This window comes from Cyclopterus lumpus, chromosome 14 (genome assembly GCF_009769545.1).
Source record: "Cyclopterus lumpus isolate fCycLum1 chromosome 14, fCycLum1.pri, whole genome shotgun sequence".
Classification (NCBI taxonomy): Eukaryota; Metazoa; Chordata; class Actinopteri; order Perciformes; family Cyclopteridae; genus Cyclopterus; species Cyclopterus lumpus.
The window spans coordinates 9,110,948-9,122,571 of record NC_046979.1 but is presented as its reverse complement, the minus strand read 5'-3'; the positions used below and the strand labels follow the sequence as shown (position 1 = coordinate 9,122,571).

The 11,624-nt window shown below is 41.5% G+C and overlaps 1 protein-coding gene across 4 annotated transcripts; it reads left to right on the top strand.

Annotated features, from left to right (window-relative positions):
- The first annotated feature begins 1,337 nt into the window (after window positions 1–1,337).
- On the top strand, window positions 1,338–11,612 carry zgc:163098 (uncharacterized protein LOC100037380 homolog). Of its 4 annotated transcripts, none has more exons than XM_034549487.1 (24): window positions 1,338–1,511; window positions 2,672–2,756; window positions 2,914–3,025; window positions 3,974–4,083; window positions 4,227–4,294; window positions 4,395–4,504; window positions 4,597–4,661; window positions 4,741–4,906; window positions 5,011–5,210; window positions 5,938–5,981; window positions 7,168–7,272; window positions 7,358–7,424; window positions 7,636–7,805; window positions 7,897–8,059; window positions 8,154–8,233; window positions 8,324–8,411; window positions 8,503–8,631; window positions 8,795–8,984; window positions 9,218–9,298; window positions 9,373–9,436; window positions 9,549–9,699; window positions 10,042–10,152; window positions 10,947–11,116; window positions 11,232–11,612. In XM_034549487.1, the coding sequence occupies exons 2-24, from the start codon at window positions 2,679–2,681 to the stop codon at window positions 11,350–11,352; spliced, it is 2,643 nt and encodes an 880-aa protein (XP_034405378.1). In that variant the 5' UTR covers window positions 1,338–1,511; window positions 2,672–2,678; the 3' UTR covers window positions 11,353–11,612. The 4 variants fall into 4 exon arrangements, with proteins under 4 accessions (XP_034405378.1, XP_034405381.1, XP_034405380.1 ...); XM_034549490.1 differs by lacking the exon at window positions 1,338–1,511 and adding an exon at window positions 1,573–1,794; XM_034549489.1 differs by lacking the exon at window positions 1,338–1,511 and adding an exon at window positions 1,573–1,806.
- The last annotated feature ends 12 nt before the right edge of the window (window positions 11,613–11,624 follow it).

Below are 11,624 nucleotides of genomic sequence, written 5' to 3'. Positions count from 1 at the left end.
TGTCAAAATCCCTCTGAAGATGCGACTAATACTGTAACATAATGCATCAGATAGACCAAAGGAGATTACATCACAGGCTATATCATCCAAATAGGGCCATTACTGACCTTGTTTTGTTCACTGGTTAGCAATTATGGTTTATCATCTATTGCTACTCCTGGTTAATGGAGAGCTACTGGAAGACTGGAAGCTATCAGCAAATAATTAACCCTCCATAAATCATCGCTGTGAGCATTTCCTTTTCTTCCCTAAAGTCACACCAAATGAGAACTAAAGTAGCCCAAAGGCCCCTTTAGTCAGTCCTTTTCTGCCACATGGTCCTCAGGTCAGCACACTTGGCCAGTCTTCTTGGCCTAAACGCATCTTGTCAACCGAGTGCTGTTTGGACCAAATGCCCTCTGGTTAGAAGATATTATCACATTTGGCCATTTAATCAAAAGCTGTTTTTTATATAGTTATGGATTTATTGTACTGGGAAGGAAGAGGTGCATAAAGGCTACTATTGTTAAATTCTCTGTATCAGACCACAACGTTTTATTGACAGTTGCAATATTATAATTGGCACATAGGTACAATGACTTTTATCAATTGTACTTCATGGCACAAAGGAAGAAAATATGTAAAAAAATACACTGTACGTCTATACAGTTTTCTTGTATATTATCAAACGTAATATTCATGCAATAATTAAATCAGATATGTTATTGGTGATATCATGTTGTTTCTGTCATCAGTCAAACGATTGAGGGACTTTTAAAGTATCTTATGCACATACAGTTTCCAAACAATGAAAAATGTTAAGAGCGTTAAAAAAAAGAAAGATTCTGTTCCGTGAAAACTTGGAACTAGATTTAAATATCAAATAGTTTTTACTGCTTTATTTTATTGTAGATTTTACAAAATGATTGTATTTTATTCATTTATTTTTTTACTGTTTTATCAGGGTTGGACTTTGTTTTGCTTTGTTCTGTTTCATCTTTCGGTTGTTTAATTGCTTTACTTTATTTGTGTCTGTCAACGCCCATTGTAAACTCTGTGTTTAAAGGTGCCACATGAATAAAGTTATTATTATTATTATAAACTCCAAGACCTGGTTGAACCTCAAACTTCAGCACACATGTAGGCAGTTACTGCAGAGACAACTGTCCTGCCATCGGTGACCTCAGCGTCATGTGGGAATACGAGGAGGGCGCGCGCCTCCATAAACTGCAGCAGTAAGCTCGCGAATAATTTGACAACACATCCTAAGAAAGTCAAAATCCCCCCACCCAACGAGAGAAAGAGTAAACGTCTTCCACCATGCATATATATAAATAAATAAATACATATATAGCGTTATGTGTAGGAGCAGGAGAGAGACACGTTGACTACCTTGCGGACGGAGCCCACCGAGCAGGCGTCCTCCGCTCCAGTCGGACGTCTCGCCTCCTCGTAGCTTCGTGTTTGTTGTAGACATCTACTGTCGTCGCAGCCAAAACAAAAAATGGTGAAGCAATAGCATGACACACATTGTAAGTTACAGTTTCAGCTCACGCGGTGAGCCATGTGCATGCAGTGCGGTGTTAATGCTCTCTCCTGTGCGGGTCAGTCGGGCGCTTTTCTTGTGGCGTTACAGGAAGAAAATATGAGGACTGTTGCGGTAGCTAGCGTTAGCCGAGGGACTCACTGAGGCAGACAGTTAGCAGATGCTGGCGACTAGAAAGATACGTTGCATCCGTGTGGTATCGTGAGGGTTATGGGGGAATGCTCGACGGGTACACCACCTGCTGTGTGCAGCGCTACTCGTCTGTAAAGGTGAACGCGGAGGTTAGTTTAGCGACAGGTAGCTAAGCTAAGCTAAACATTAACGTTAGCTCACGCTAGCAAAGTGTAGTGATAGCTCACGTTTAGTCCAGGGCCCCTTTTTTTTAAAACACCGTTTGTGCTGCAAACTGAGCACAAACAACGCCGTGCGTCCCCTCAAAGGACTTCAAGGGCGTTTGTTGAGTGGAAACAATGTATAATAACGTGAGTGTTAAACAGCCACTCTGACCATATGTTAGAGCAGTTTGCAGTGTGTGTGTGTGTGTGTGGGGGGGGGGATATTGTGTTTAAAGTCTCGACTGCTCCTTCTGTTTGCTTCCCTCGCACAATGACTGCATCTATTAACGTTATATGATCATATATTATGCAAAACTGAACAGGAAATATGGATTCATGCTGGGGGGGGCCTGTCCCTCAGAGGACCAGGGAGGTGTCTCACTGTTTGTTGTTCCTCAATTAGCCTGAAAGTGTTGCAAGTGTGTACTCATAACTGAAAAGGATGTCAGACTCCTTTGAGAGAAAGATGCATATACATCATCATTTGAACACCAAATAGGCAGTTTGTGGTAAAATAATAAAATGTATTAGATTAGATGTGACAGATGTCAGTGTCGTTCTTTTTTAAATTAATGCAAGTGTTTTTACTTTTACGCTGCGACTGTGTGTCAGTGGTTAGCAGGTCTGTCTTTCAATCAGGGGGTTGGTGGTTCAATCCCCGCCCTAGTCGATGTGTTCTTGAGCAAGACACTTAACCCAGAATTGTTCCCTGTAGTTGTTCTACAGTGTATGAATGTAACATGATTGTAAGTTGCTTTGGATAAAAGTGTCAGCTAAAATTACTTTTATTTATTATTGTTGTTTTTTGCAGTTCGAGCATGGCAGATAGAAAAGGAAAACCTGTCACTCTGATCAAAACACTCTCAAAGAAAGAACAAGACGGGCTCAAGAAAAAGGTATGGAGGTCTGGGGATGTTGTAATATTTGATATGAATTTGTGCTTTTTGAATTTCGAGAACCGATCACCAATATTAGAGTTGTGAATTTGGTCAACAGTGCACCAAGAGTTGAATGGGATGCATATATTGAACATGTTTCTGTGTGACATTCTAGGAGGAAGAAAAAGCAGCAGAGGTTTTTGAAGAATTCTTGGCATCATTTGAGACCAACGAGAAGAGCGGAGTGAAAACTTTTGTCCGAGGGGGGATTGTGAATGCTACTAAAGGTCAGCAGCCAAGACTTGCCCAATCTCAATCTAGCATTATGATAGTATGCAGCTACATCGCAAGTCTCTTCCACTTTCTTTGCATGGTATGTCTGGACAAAAGATGAATTATGAGTTATCTGTTCCAATATTGAATTGGAAATCCAAAAAGCTAACTGGAAATAGTTATTTTAGAATATCAAGCTGACTCTGAAGTGAAATAGTCCACCGTCTTAAATTAGTGCCTGTATCTTTTGAATGGCTTATTCAAATTCATGCACACAGCGGTCCCAAAGTCAGCAGTCCATTATCGCTGTAGTTTAAAAATGTAAATCTCTTCCAACACTGAACAGTTCTTCAACTTACTGTCACACATAAAGACATTGCAAACAAAGCAGCAGGACACAATTGGTCTTGGGCTCAAGACCACCTTTTGAAGGTCTCGTCTCAGGAGTCGACTGCAGTTTGACCTGGTCTTGTCTTGGTCTCAGACAAAGAGAGATCACTCAATTGCCTGTGTATTGTCTGATTTTTCTGATCATTACTGGGATTGCTCATAGAAAACAAAGGAACCTCACACCAAAAATCCACCTGTGCAAAGCCTTTTGATCATTTTATCAAGGTTTTTCTCAGGGTACATATATACATACATACAGTTTATACGCATACATACACACATACAGTTCATGTCTAAAATTATTAAAACTTTGTTTACCTCCTTTTAAATTATTAAAAGGGGTAAATGAAGGGGAATCTTCATTTATTTTTTTGTGGGTGTTTTAATGTGAATGTGGATCTTTTTCATGTTCCACATTTTATCTTAAGTTCATCATGCAGTGTGGAACTCACTCGGCTTTTGGTCCTGGTCTTGATGTAGCTCTAACTTACTATTACTTAAACTGTAGTTTACAAACCTAAATAATTGTTGGATAGTCGATATTCAATGATTGCTTTGATTACCTTTTGCAGAGGAGGAAGCAGCAGAGGTCAAGAAAAATAAGCTGTATCGACCGGCTGGCAAGTTTGTCCCTGTGTCCCAGCATGGCTCACCAGTATCATCTGCTGAAAGCAAAAAGTCTGTAAGTTTGTTCTCCGGTGTTTTGTATATTGGTATGATGTACTGAATTAAGTAAGAATGCAAACTTACAATGAAACACTTATCTTTAAATGTTGCTTGGTTAATTATAATAATAACCACAATGGCTACTTATTTGATTAATAGACGTTTAAAAAAAAGACAGATGAAAAGAAGAAGAGTAATCTGGAACTCTTCAAAGAAGAACTTAAGCTGTAAGTCTGTTTGCGAATGTGCCAAGTATCATGTTTCAGTTCGATAAGTTGATATCTTTTTAGCATACATAAGCCTATAATTATGTTTGGAAAACTGCAGGATACAAGAAGAGCGAGAGGAAAGATATAAAAGGAAGAAAAATGACACTGGTGGTGGTGGTGGTGGAGGAGGATTTGGAGAACTGGACACACCGTTATCGGGACGGTCCGGTAAGAATACCTCTACAAAATGGTTCTATTTGTGGAAGATTTTTCTGGCCTCTAAATCCTGCTAACCTCAACACTGCTTTTCCCCCCGACAGCATTATATGATGACCTGACGGTGCCAACCACCACTAACCTCTACATTAGCTGCATTAGCCCAAAGGTAAAGGAGCACACTGACTGACTGGCTTCGCTCAGCATAGATGTACATCGCTCACCGTTCGTTTTTCCTCCTTTCAAAGATGAACGAGGAGATTCTCTGCAAAGAGTTTGGTAAGTACGGTCCCCTGGCCAGTGTGAAGATCATGTGGCCCCGAACAGACGAGGAGCGACTCAGGACGTCCAACAGAGCCTTTGTGGCTTTCATGACACGGAAAGATGCAGAGAGAGCCTTGTCTTCGCTTGATGGTACAGTTGACTCTTAAGAAATAGGTTTGATTGACAGGCTGCAGGTCTATCTAACAACTCCAAAAGTTTGGTTATGCTCAACACTGACTGTTTATGTTTTGTAGGTAAATTGATTATGGGGTTTGAAATGAAGCTTGGATGGGGTAAACCAGCTCGGATTCCACCTCAGCCTCTCTACACACCGGTGGGGGTGAGGGCCACACCGCCACCCCAGTCTGGTCTCCCTTTCAATGCTCAGCCAAGAGATCGCTTCCGCAATGACTTCACCAAGCCGCTTGGCATGTCCAAAGGAGAGCTCGACAAGGTAAAGTTGTCTCCGCTCTCTGGGGTGATTGCATGACCATTGTTTCTCTGATATGTGTTTAGCACTACAGGCTCTCATATTTCATTCCCACGTGATGGATTTTAACTGCATTGAGATAGTGGTGTACTAGAAACGGGAATTACAGTTTGTACAACATGAGATCATTAAGGAAGATTAGTCTTTAGAGAAGATGTTCCTGCATACTTGTGTAAGGAGTAATGCTCCACTCTACATTTTTGTTTTTAGAAATATGCACACCCTGAAAATACGTTATTTGGCCTAAATATAAAATTAAAATGCAAACATTTATAACTGCAGTAGGTTCTGCAACTGATTCAGAAAAAGTCAATGTAATTGGTCGCCATCAACCATTGTAAAAAGTTGTGTATCATGTTATTATTATGTTGCGTGTTTGTTGTTTCGTCTAATTGATCACCATGTCCATGCAGTGCCATATCACAGGGTGCAGGGTAAATGCATGCACTAATTGGAAGTAACATAACAGTTTGACTTTGTATACAAAATGTAAATATAAACATTTTAGATGAATTAGCTGAGCTGGTTTAGCATTTTAGAATAGTTTCCTAAAGCTGTGTCATCCTCCCCCTCATTTCACTGACTATGAATGCTATCGTCGTTTTCTATGCTGTATATATCCTGCAGTGTTTCATCTGTACAAGTACTCACTTTTTAATATTTTCACTATTTGATTTGACTTCACAAACAGACTCTGTCCGAAGCCGTAGTCAAAGTGGTTATCCCAACCGAAAGGTACAAGCACTCTTCTTACTACGACTGACCAGCTGTAATAACACCAGTGTCATACGAGCCATACAGATTCAGGCAGGAGGTTCCGGTCCTCAGAGCTGTTAATGCATCTGACATAAAGGACTTGGTAAACAGGCCTGTGGACATGTTGATATCTGCAACATAAGACTCGGGGTTCTTATTGTAGAAGTCAAACGTCCAGATTTACATTCAATAAATGCAGTTGGTATTTTTAGATTTTTTTATAGACACTAGTATGTGCTCCTTCTAGTTTGCTCAAATGCCTCAGATAATTAATGTTGTTCCTATCATCTTATTAATATGTGATGTTGTGAAAAGCAGTAGACTTTGTAAATGACTGTAAGAGCCATTGATTTATACCAACATCTTCGAGCCCCGGGTTTCCCGTGGGTAGGCTGAGACACTGCAGACCGATACAGCTAGAAGGCAGATAGGTTTAATATTAACCCAAGTAAGACAACGTGGATTCATGCTGGTGCCATAAATCAAACTAAGTACCGCTTCAGGTTAGGGTAGTGAGTAATATGAAGGTCTAACCGCAGTGCTATCTCTCACACAAAATCAGGTAACCCTGCATGAACACACTCATGCTCCAGTTCAGAGAGCATTCAGGCCTGAAGCCCCAATCCACACTAACTTCTCTATATCACCCTGATGCTGATTTATCATGTGCGGAATAGGTTTTTTGTTCTAGTTCTTATCTGGAAAAAAATATATTTTTATGACACAAAATCGGGCCTGTAAATTCTCATGTGATGTTGTTGAAACCCTTTCTACAATCAAGGTCAAATGGCTACATTTTGGATTGGGGCTTTAATATCTTAAAATCCAAGTCAGTGAATAGATGCTTGTGATGTGTGATTTATTTTACCCCTTCCATGGACACAGTGACCCAGGAACATTAAAGTATGCTGACGCACTGTCTGCACAGAGGACAGTGACTATGCAGTTTTTTAAAAGGGTGTCTCTCAGGGGCTGTCGCCGTTATTATGGTCAATATTTATTTTAAATATTGCAACACTGTTGACGGTCAACTGCATTCAATACGACGGTCAGCCTGCAGTTTGCATGGGCCACTAGTTCAGCGTGAAGAGGTTTTAGAGATCTCAGCCTGTAACTGATCGACACCGCACAAACCCTGCTCTGATACGCTCTTCTTTTCCCCCAGGAACCTCCTCTTCCTCATTCACAGGATGATAGAGTTTGTGGTGCGTGAAGGCCCCGTGTTTGAAGCCGTAATTATGAACAAGGAGAAAAGCAATCCAGACTACAGGTAAGCATCACTGCACCTGGCCGTGTGTTGGCCTCAGTGACCTCGGAGGGTGCATATTTGATGAGCTCATTCTTTATTGTTTCAGGTTCCTTTTTAACAACAAAAGCCAAGATCATGTGTACTACCGCTGGAAACTGTTCTCCATCCTGCAGGTATGTTTTTACTGCAACGCTTTGTGTCCTCAGACTTTTAGGATTTTACCTGGAAGAAGTAAACGCTGTTCTCTACTTTACTTGTTAATCTCATTTCATGGCGAACAGCTGTCGGAGTCATGCCCCAATTCTTTCTAGCTTTTACTCCTTAAAAGGGAAGCTGTTGTTAATCTGGATGTTTCTATTCACCCGGCCGTCATCCTTACCACAGGGACAGTCCCCGACAGAGTGGAGGACAGCAGACTTTCGTATGTTCCGGGGAGGCTCCATGTGGAGACCCCCGATCATAAACAATTACTCTGAGAGAGATGAAGACCAGGCCGATGTGGAGGAGGATGTTCCTCCTGAGGAAGAGGTGAAGAAAGGGCAGCTCAGATCTGAGTAAGTGTGACCAGCCGGCATAGTGACGTGTATTTATGCGTATCACTTCAGTTGAATCAAATGTAAACCTGTGTTATTCTATGGCATTCAGGCACAAACTGAGGCTGGAGACGTTGCTTAAAGAGCTCACTCCAAGCAGAGACGATGTCGCCAATGCCATGCTCTTCTGTCTTGAGCGAGCGGACGCAGCAGAGGAAGTAGTGGGACACATCACTGAATCTTTATCCTTGCTTCAGACGCCCCTTCAGAAGAAGGCCAGTCTTTATATAAACAAAGCTGCACAGAATGTCTATGTAAACTGTAGTTGATTTTACTCACCTTTTTTCATGGGTTCTTTTTTCCCCACAGATTGCCAGATTGTATCTCGTGTCCGATATCTTGCACAATTCATGTGCCAAAGTAGCCGGGGCATCATATTATCGTAAATAGTAAGATATCAGCTTTAACACTTTTTTTGTCATCTTTTATTTCTTCTCCATATGACAATCTTAAAGTGTTTTTTTGGCTCTTCTTTTCAGTTTTGAAACGAAGCTAACGCAGATTTTTGGAGACCTTAATGCGGCGCATAAAAACATACAAGCCAGGCTGCAGGCAGAACAGTTTAAGGTAACCTTGTGTTTTTAATTTCCTTCACACAAGGAAATTCACCATAACAACAACAACAAAAGGAAAGCATTTTTATTCCCTGTCTTCACAGCAAAAGGTCACAAGTTGTTTTAGAGCATGGGAAGACTGGGCCATATACCCGGAGCCTTATTTAATCCACCTTCAAAACATCTTTCTGGGCTTTGCCAAAGCAGTGGAGGAATTGAAAGAGACGTCAGAGGTGATTTGGATATTTATCTGCTTATTAAGGACGTTATTGCTTTTTTCCCAATGGCATTTCGACAAATTTGGCAGCTGTTCATGTTGAAACATGTTTGAACACAAAGATGATGATGTTCCAACATATTTGCTCACGAACACCACAAACCGCTGTCTCCTTGCAGGAAGTATCCTCCTTTATAGATGGTGCGCCAATGGAAAACGCACCAAGAGATGGGTTACCTCTGCACAGAGCGCCTGTGGATGACCTCGACGGCTGCCCCTTAGGCTGGGACCCTTTGGATGGAGTCCCTGTTGATGACATAGACGGTGTTCCCTTAGGGGTTGCCATTGATGACATTGATGGAATGCCCTGTGAGTCCACACGCATATCAAAAGCACATCTTTCAACCAGAAGTCCACCGTTTCCTGTCCTTGTTGTCAATTATCTGCCCAACTCAAGTGTCATGAATCAAGCCACCCTCTCATGGGTTGTTGTCGGTAGCGGAGTGTGCACTCGGCCCTCCATGAGAACAGGGCAGAAAGGAATTTTTAAAAAGCATCTACTATACTCGTCCTCATGGTCTCTTTTTTTAAATTTTCCTCAGTGGAAGAGAGCAATATCCCTCTCTCCAGAGTGCCTTTGTCTAAATGGGAGAAGACGACTGATACTGGGACATTTTCTCAAGGTAATGCAGGTAAAGATGCACTCGTATATCATATCAATCCTCCCCCTCCTGCTCATATTTCTTCTTTCTCTCAGCCAAGACTGAGTCGAAGTGGGACACGGTGGTGGAGCCAAACAATGACGATGAAGTGACTGTAAGGTAAGGCCTCTGTGGTTGGTATCAATGCATATGTGTCTACAAGCACGCACCCTGTACGTAAACTGTCAAATAGTTTGGAAATGTATTGTTCTTCTCTCCCTCCTGGTGACAGCGTCAACTCAAAAGATGGAGAAGAAGACTCACAGAGTGACAGTAGTGATGACTCCAGCAGATTGTCCAAGTATGAGAGTGCAGACTTCCAGAGCTCCCTCAAAAGTTTTCAGATGTCTGAGAGCAAAAGGAAACGGTTGAGAGAGCTGGAGGCAAGTCCATATTTGACCGTGATTTTATTGTTTTATGTTTTGTATTTGCTGCGATTCAACCCATCCACTTTGGAAAACACTTCATGTCACTTCAATAAACTGTTTAAATCAGAAATATACAGAATTTAACTTCGAAAGGATGATGCTATTAAAATATAGTTTTCTTAAGAGTTTTATTCAGCATCACCTGTTGAATAAAACGGCTGGAACCACAGCTCTATTAGCTTATTCTGATTTCCTTACGCCAATTTACATTTGACTCCATAGTGAGCTGCCTCCCAACGGTAGCAGTTTAAATAATTAGATAAATATGCAGAACTGATTAGATGTGTCTTGATACAGGTAAAGGTCATGAAGACCCAAGATGAGCTGGAATCTGGCAAGAGGCAGAGGAAGTCTGGAATGAGCATACAACAACAAGTGGAGCACTACAGGAACAAGCTGCTACAGAAGGTGGGTGACTGGATACTTGTTTGATTTTACCCTCAGGAAATAGGAGGTGTCCTGAATTAAGGCAGTTAATTATGCACAGTTATTGTATACACCCATCTTTTTTATTCTGCTGTCAAGGGTTTTTAAAGCAAAAATGCAACCATCACTAATATGTAATAGAAATATTTCTTTAATCAAGAACAGTGTGGGGCAAAATGTACAGAACATTAAAATTAGACTATGAAATAAGTCAATTGGCACAGTAAAAAACAGTGTTACTGATGCAAAGCACTCAAAAAGCACTCCGACAGGCAAAGTGGAACTGCAGAGCCACAGGGCTCGCCGTTTCAGAGCTGCAGATTTCGTACAATGTGCGCCATCTACAGGAAAGGAAAGTCTAGCTAAAGTTGCTGAGTTGGTTTGTTTACTCCAGCACAGTCTCTGTTAAATAATTAAGAACAGTTTACTCTGCTCCAAATATTATGGTAGCATTTTGCTGCTATGTTTGGCCACACAGAGGAAACCGATTCTATAAAACCTATTGAACTTTCTCTGCCTGTAGGTGTCAATATGTACTGGTACACAGCTGCAGGTCTGTAATAATGATGTTAATAGGTGGAATAGTTAAGCACTGGTATGACATTGACTAAGCAGCTGCACATTGTGGTGAACAGGCAGGATGCACAAATGAGTGGGTTTGTGAGGTACAAGCAGGTTCCATATCGTGTTTTGCGTCTCGACAGGTAAAGACATAGAAGCCTATATCGGACTTCATTGTGATTTTTATTCCCCCCCCCCCCCCCTTTGTACTATAGGAGTTTGAAAAAGATGACGAAAAGACAGAGAAAAAGTCTAAAGACAAGTCAAAAGATGACCGGAGGGACAAAGACAGGAGCAAAAGAAGCGAAGACGGGGTCAGACGACGAGGATGGAGTAGAGACCCCGACGACCACAGCCGGAAGTCGAGGAGCATCTCCCCGTCAAAGCAAGTGCAATGAGATGTTTTTGTAGAGTTCCATTGTATTCATCTGGATTATTTTTCTTCAAGTCAATCTGTTTTATGTTCAACCCTTCTTTCTTTCTTTTCTTCTTCTTAACAGGACAAGGTCTCCCAAATGGTCCAAGCGCTCCCGATCACCATCTCCAGACCGGAGGACGGGGAAGTCCCGTTCACGGTCGCCACATCGCTCCCACAAGAAGGCGAAGAAGAGCAAACATTGACTCTCCACTTTGACCCTTGCCCTCCATTAGTCTGCTGGTGTCCGTAGGTTACTCACTGCTCTCAAAACGGACAGACTCGTCTGTTCTCTTGGTCCCAACTTACACTATCCATGCAAGATTCAGCACTCTTTTTGTATGATGAAGTTTGAACACTGTAACTAATTATATATATTTTTGTTTTTATGTTTGTTTTAAAAATGATAACCAGAAATGTTGCTGCAAAGTTCTGAATCTAAATAAATCACTGTTGGTGATGAATGCGTGTGTGTGGA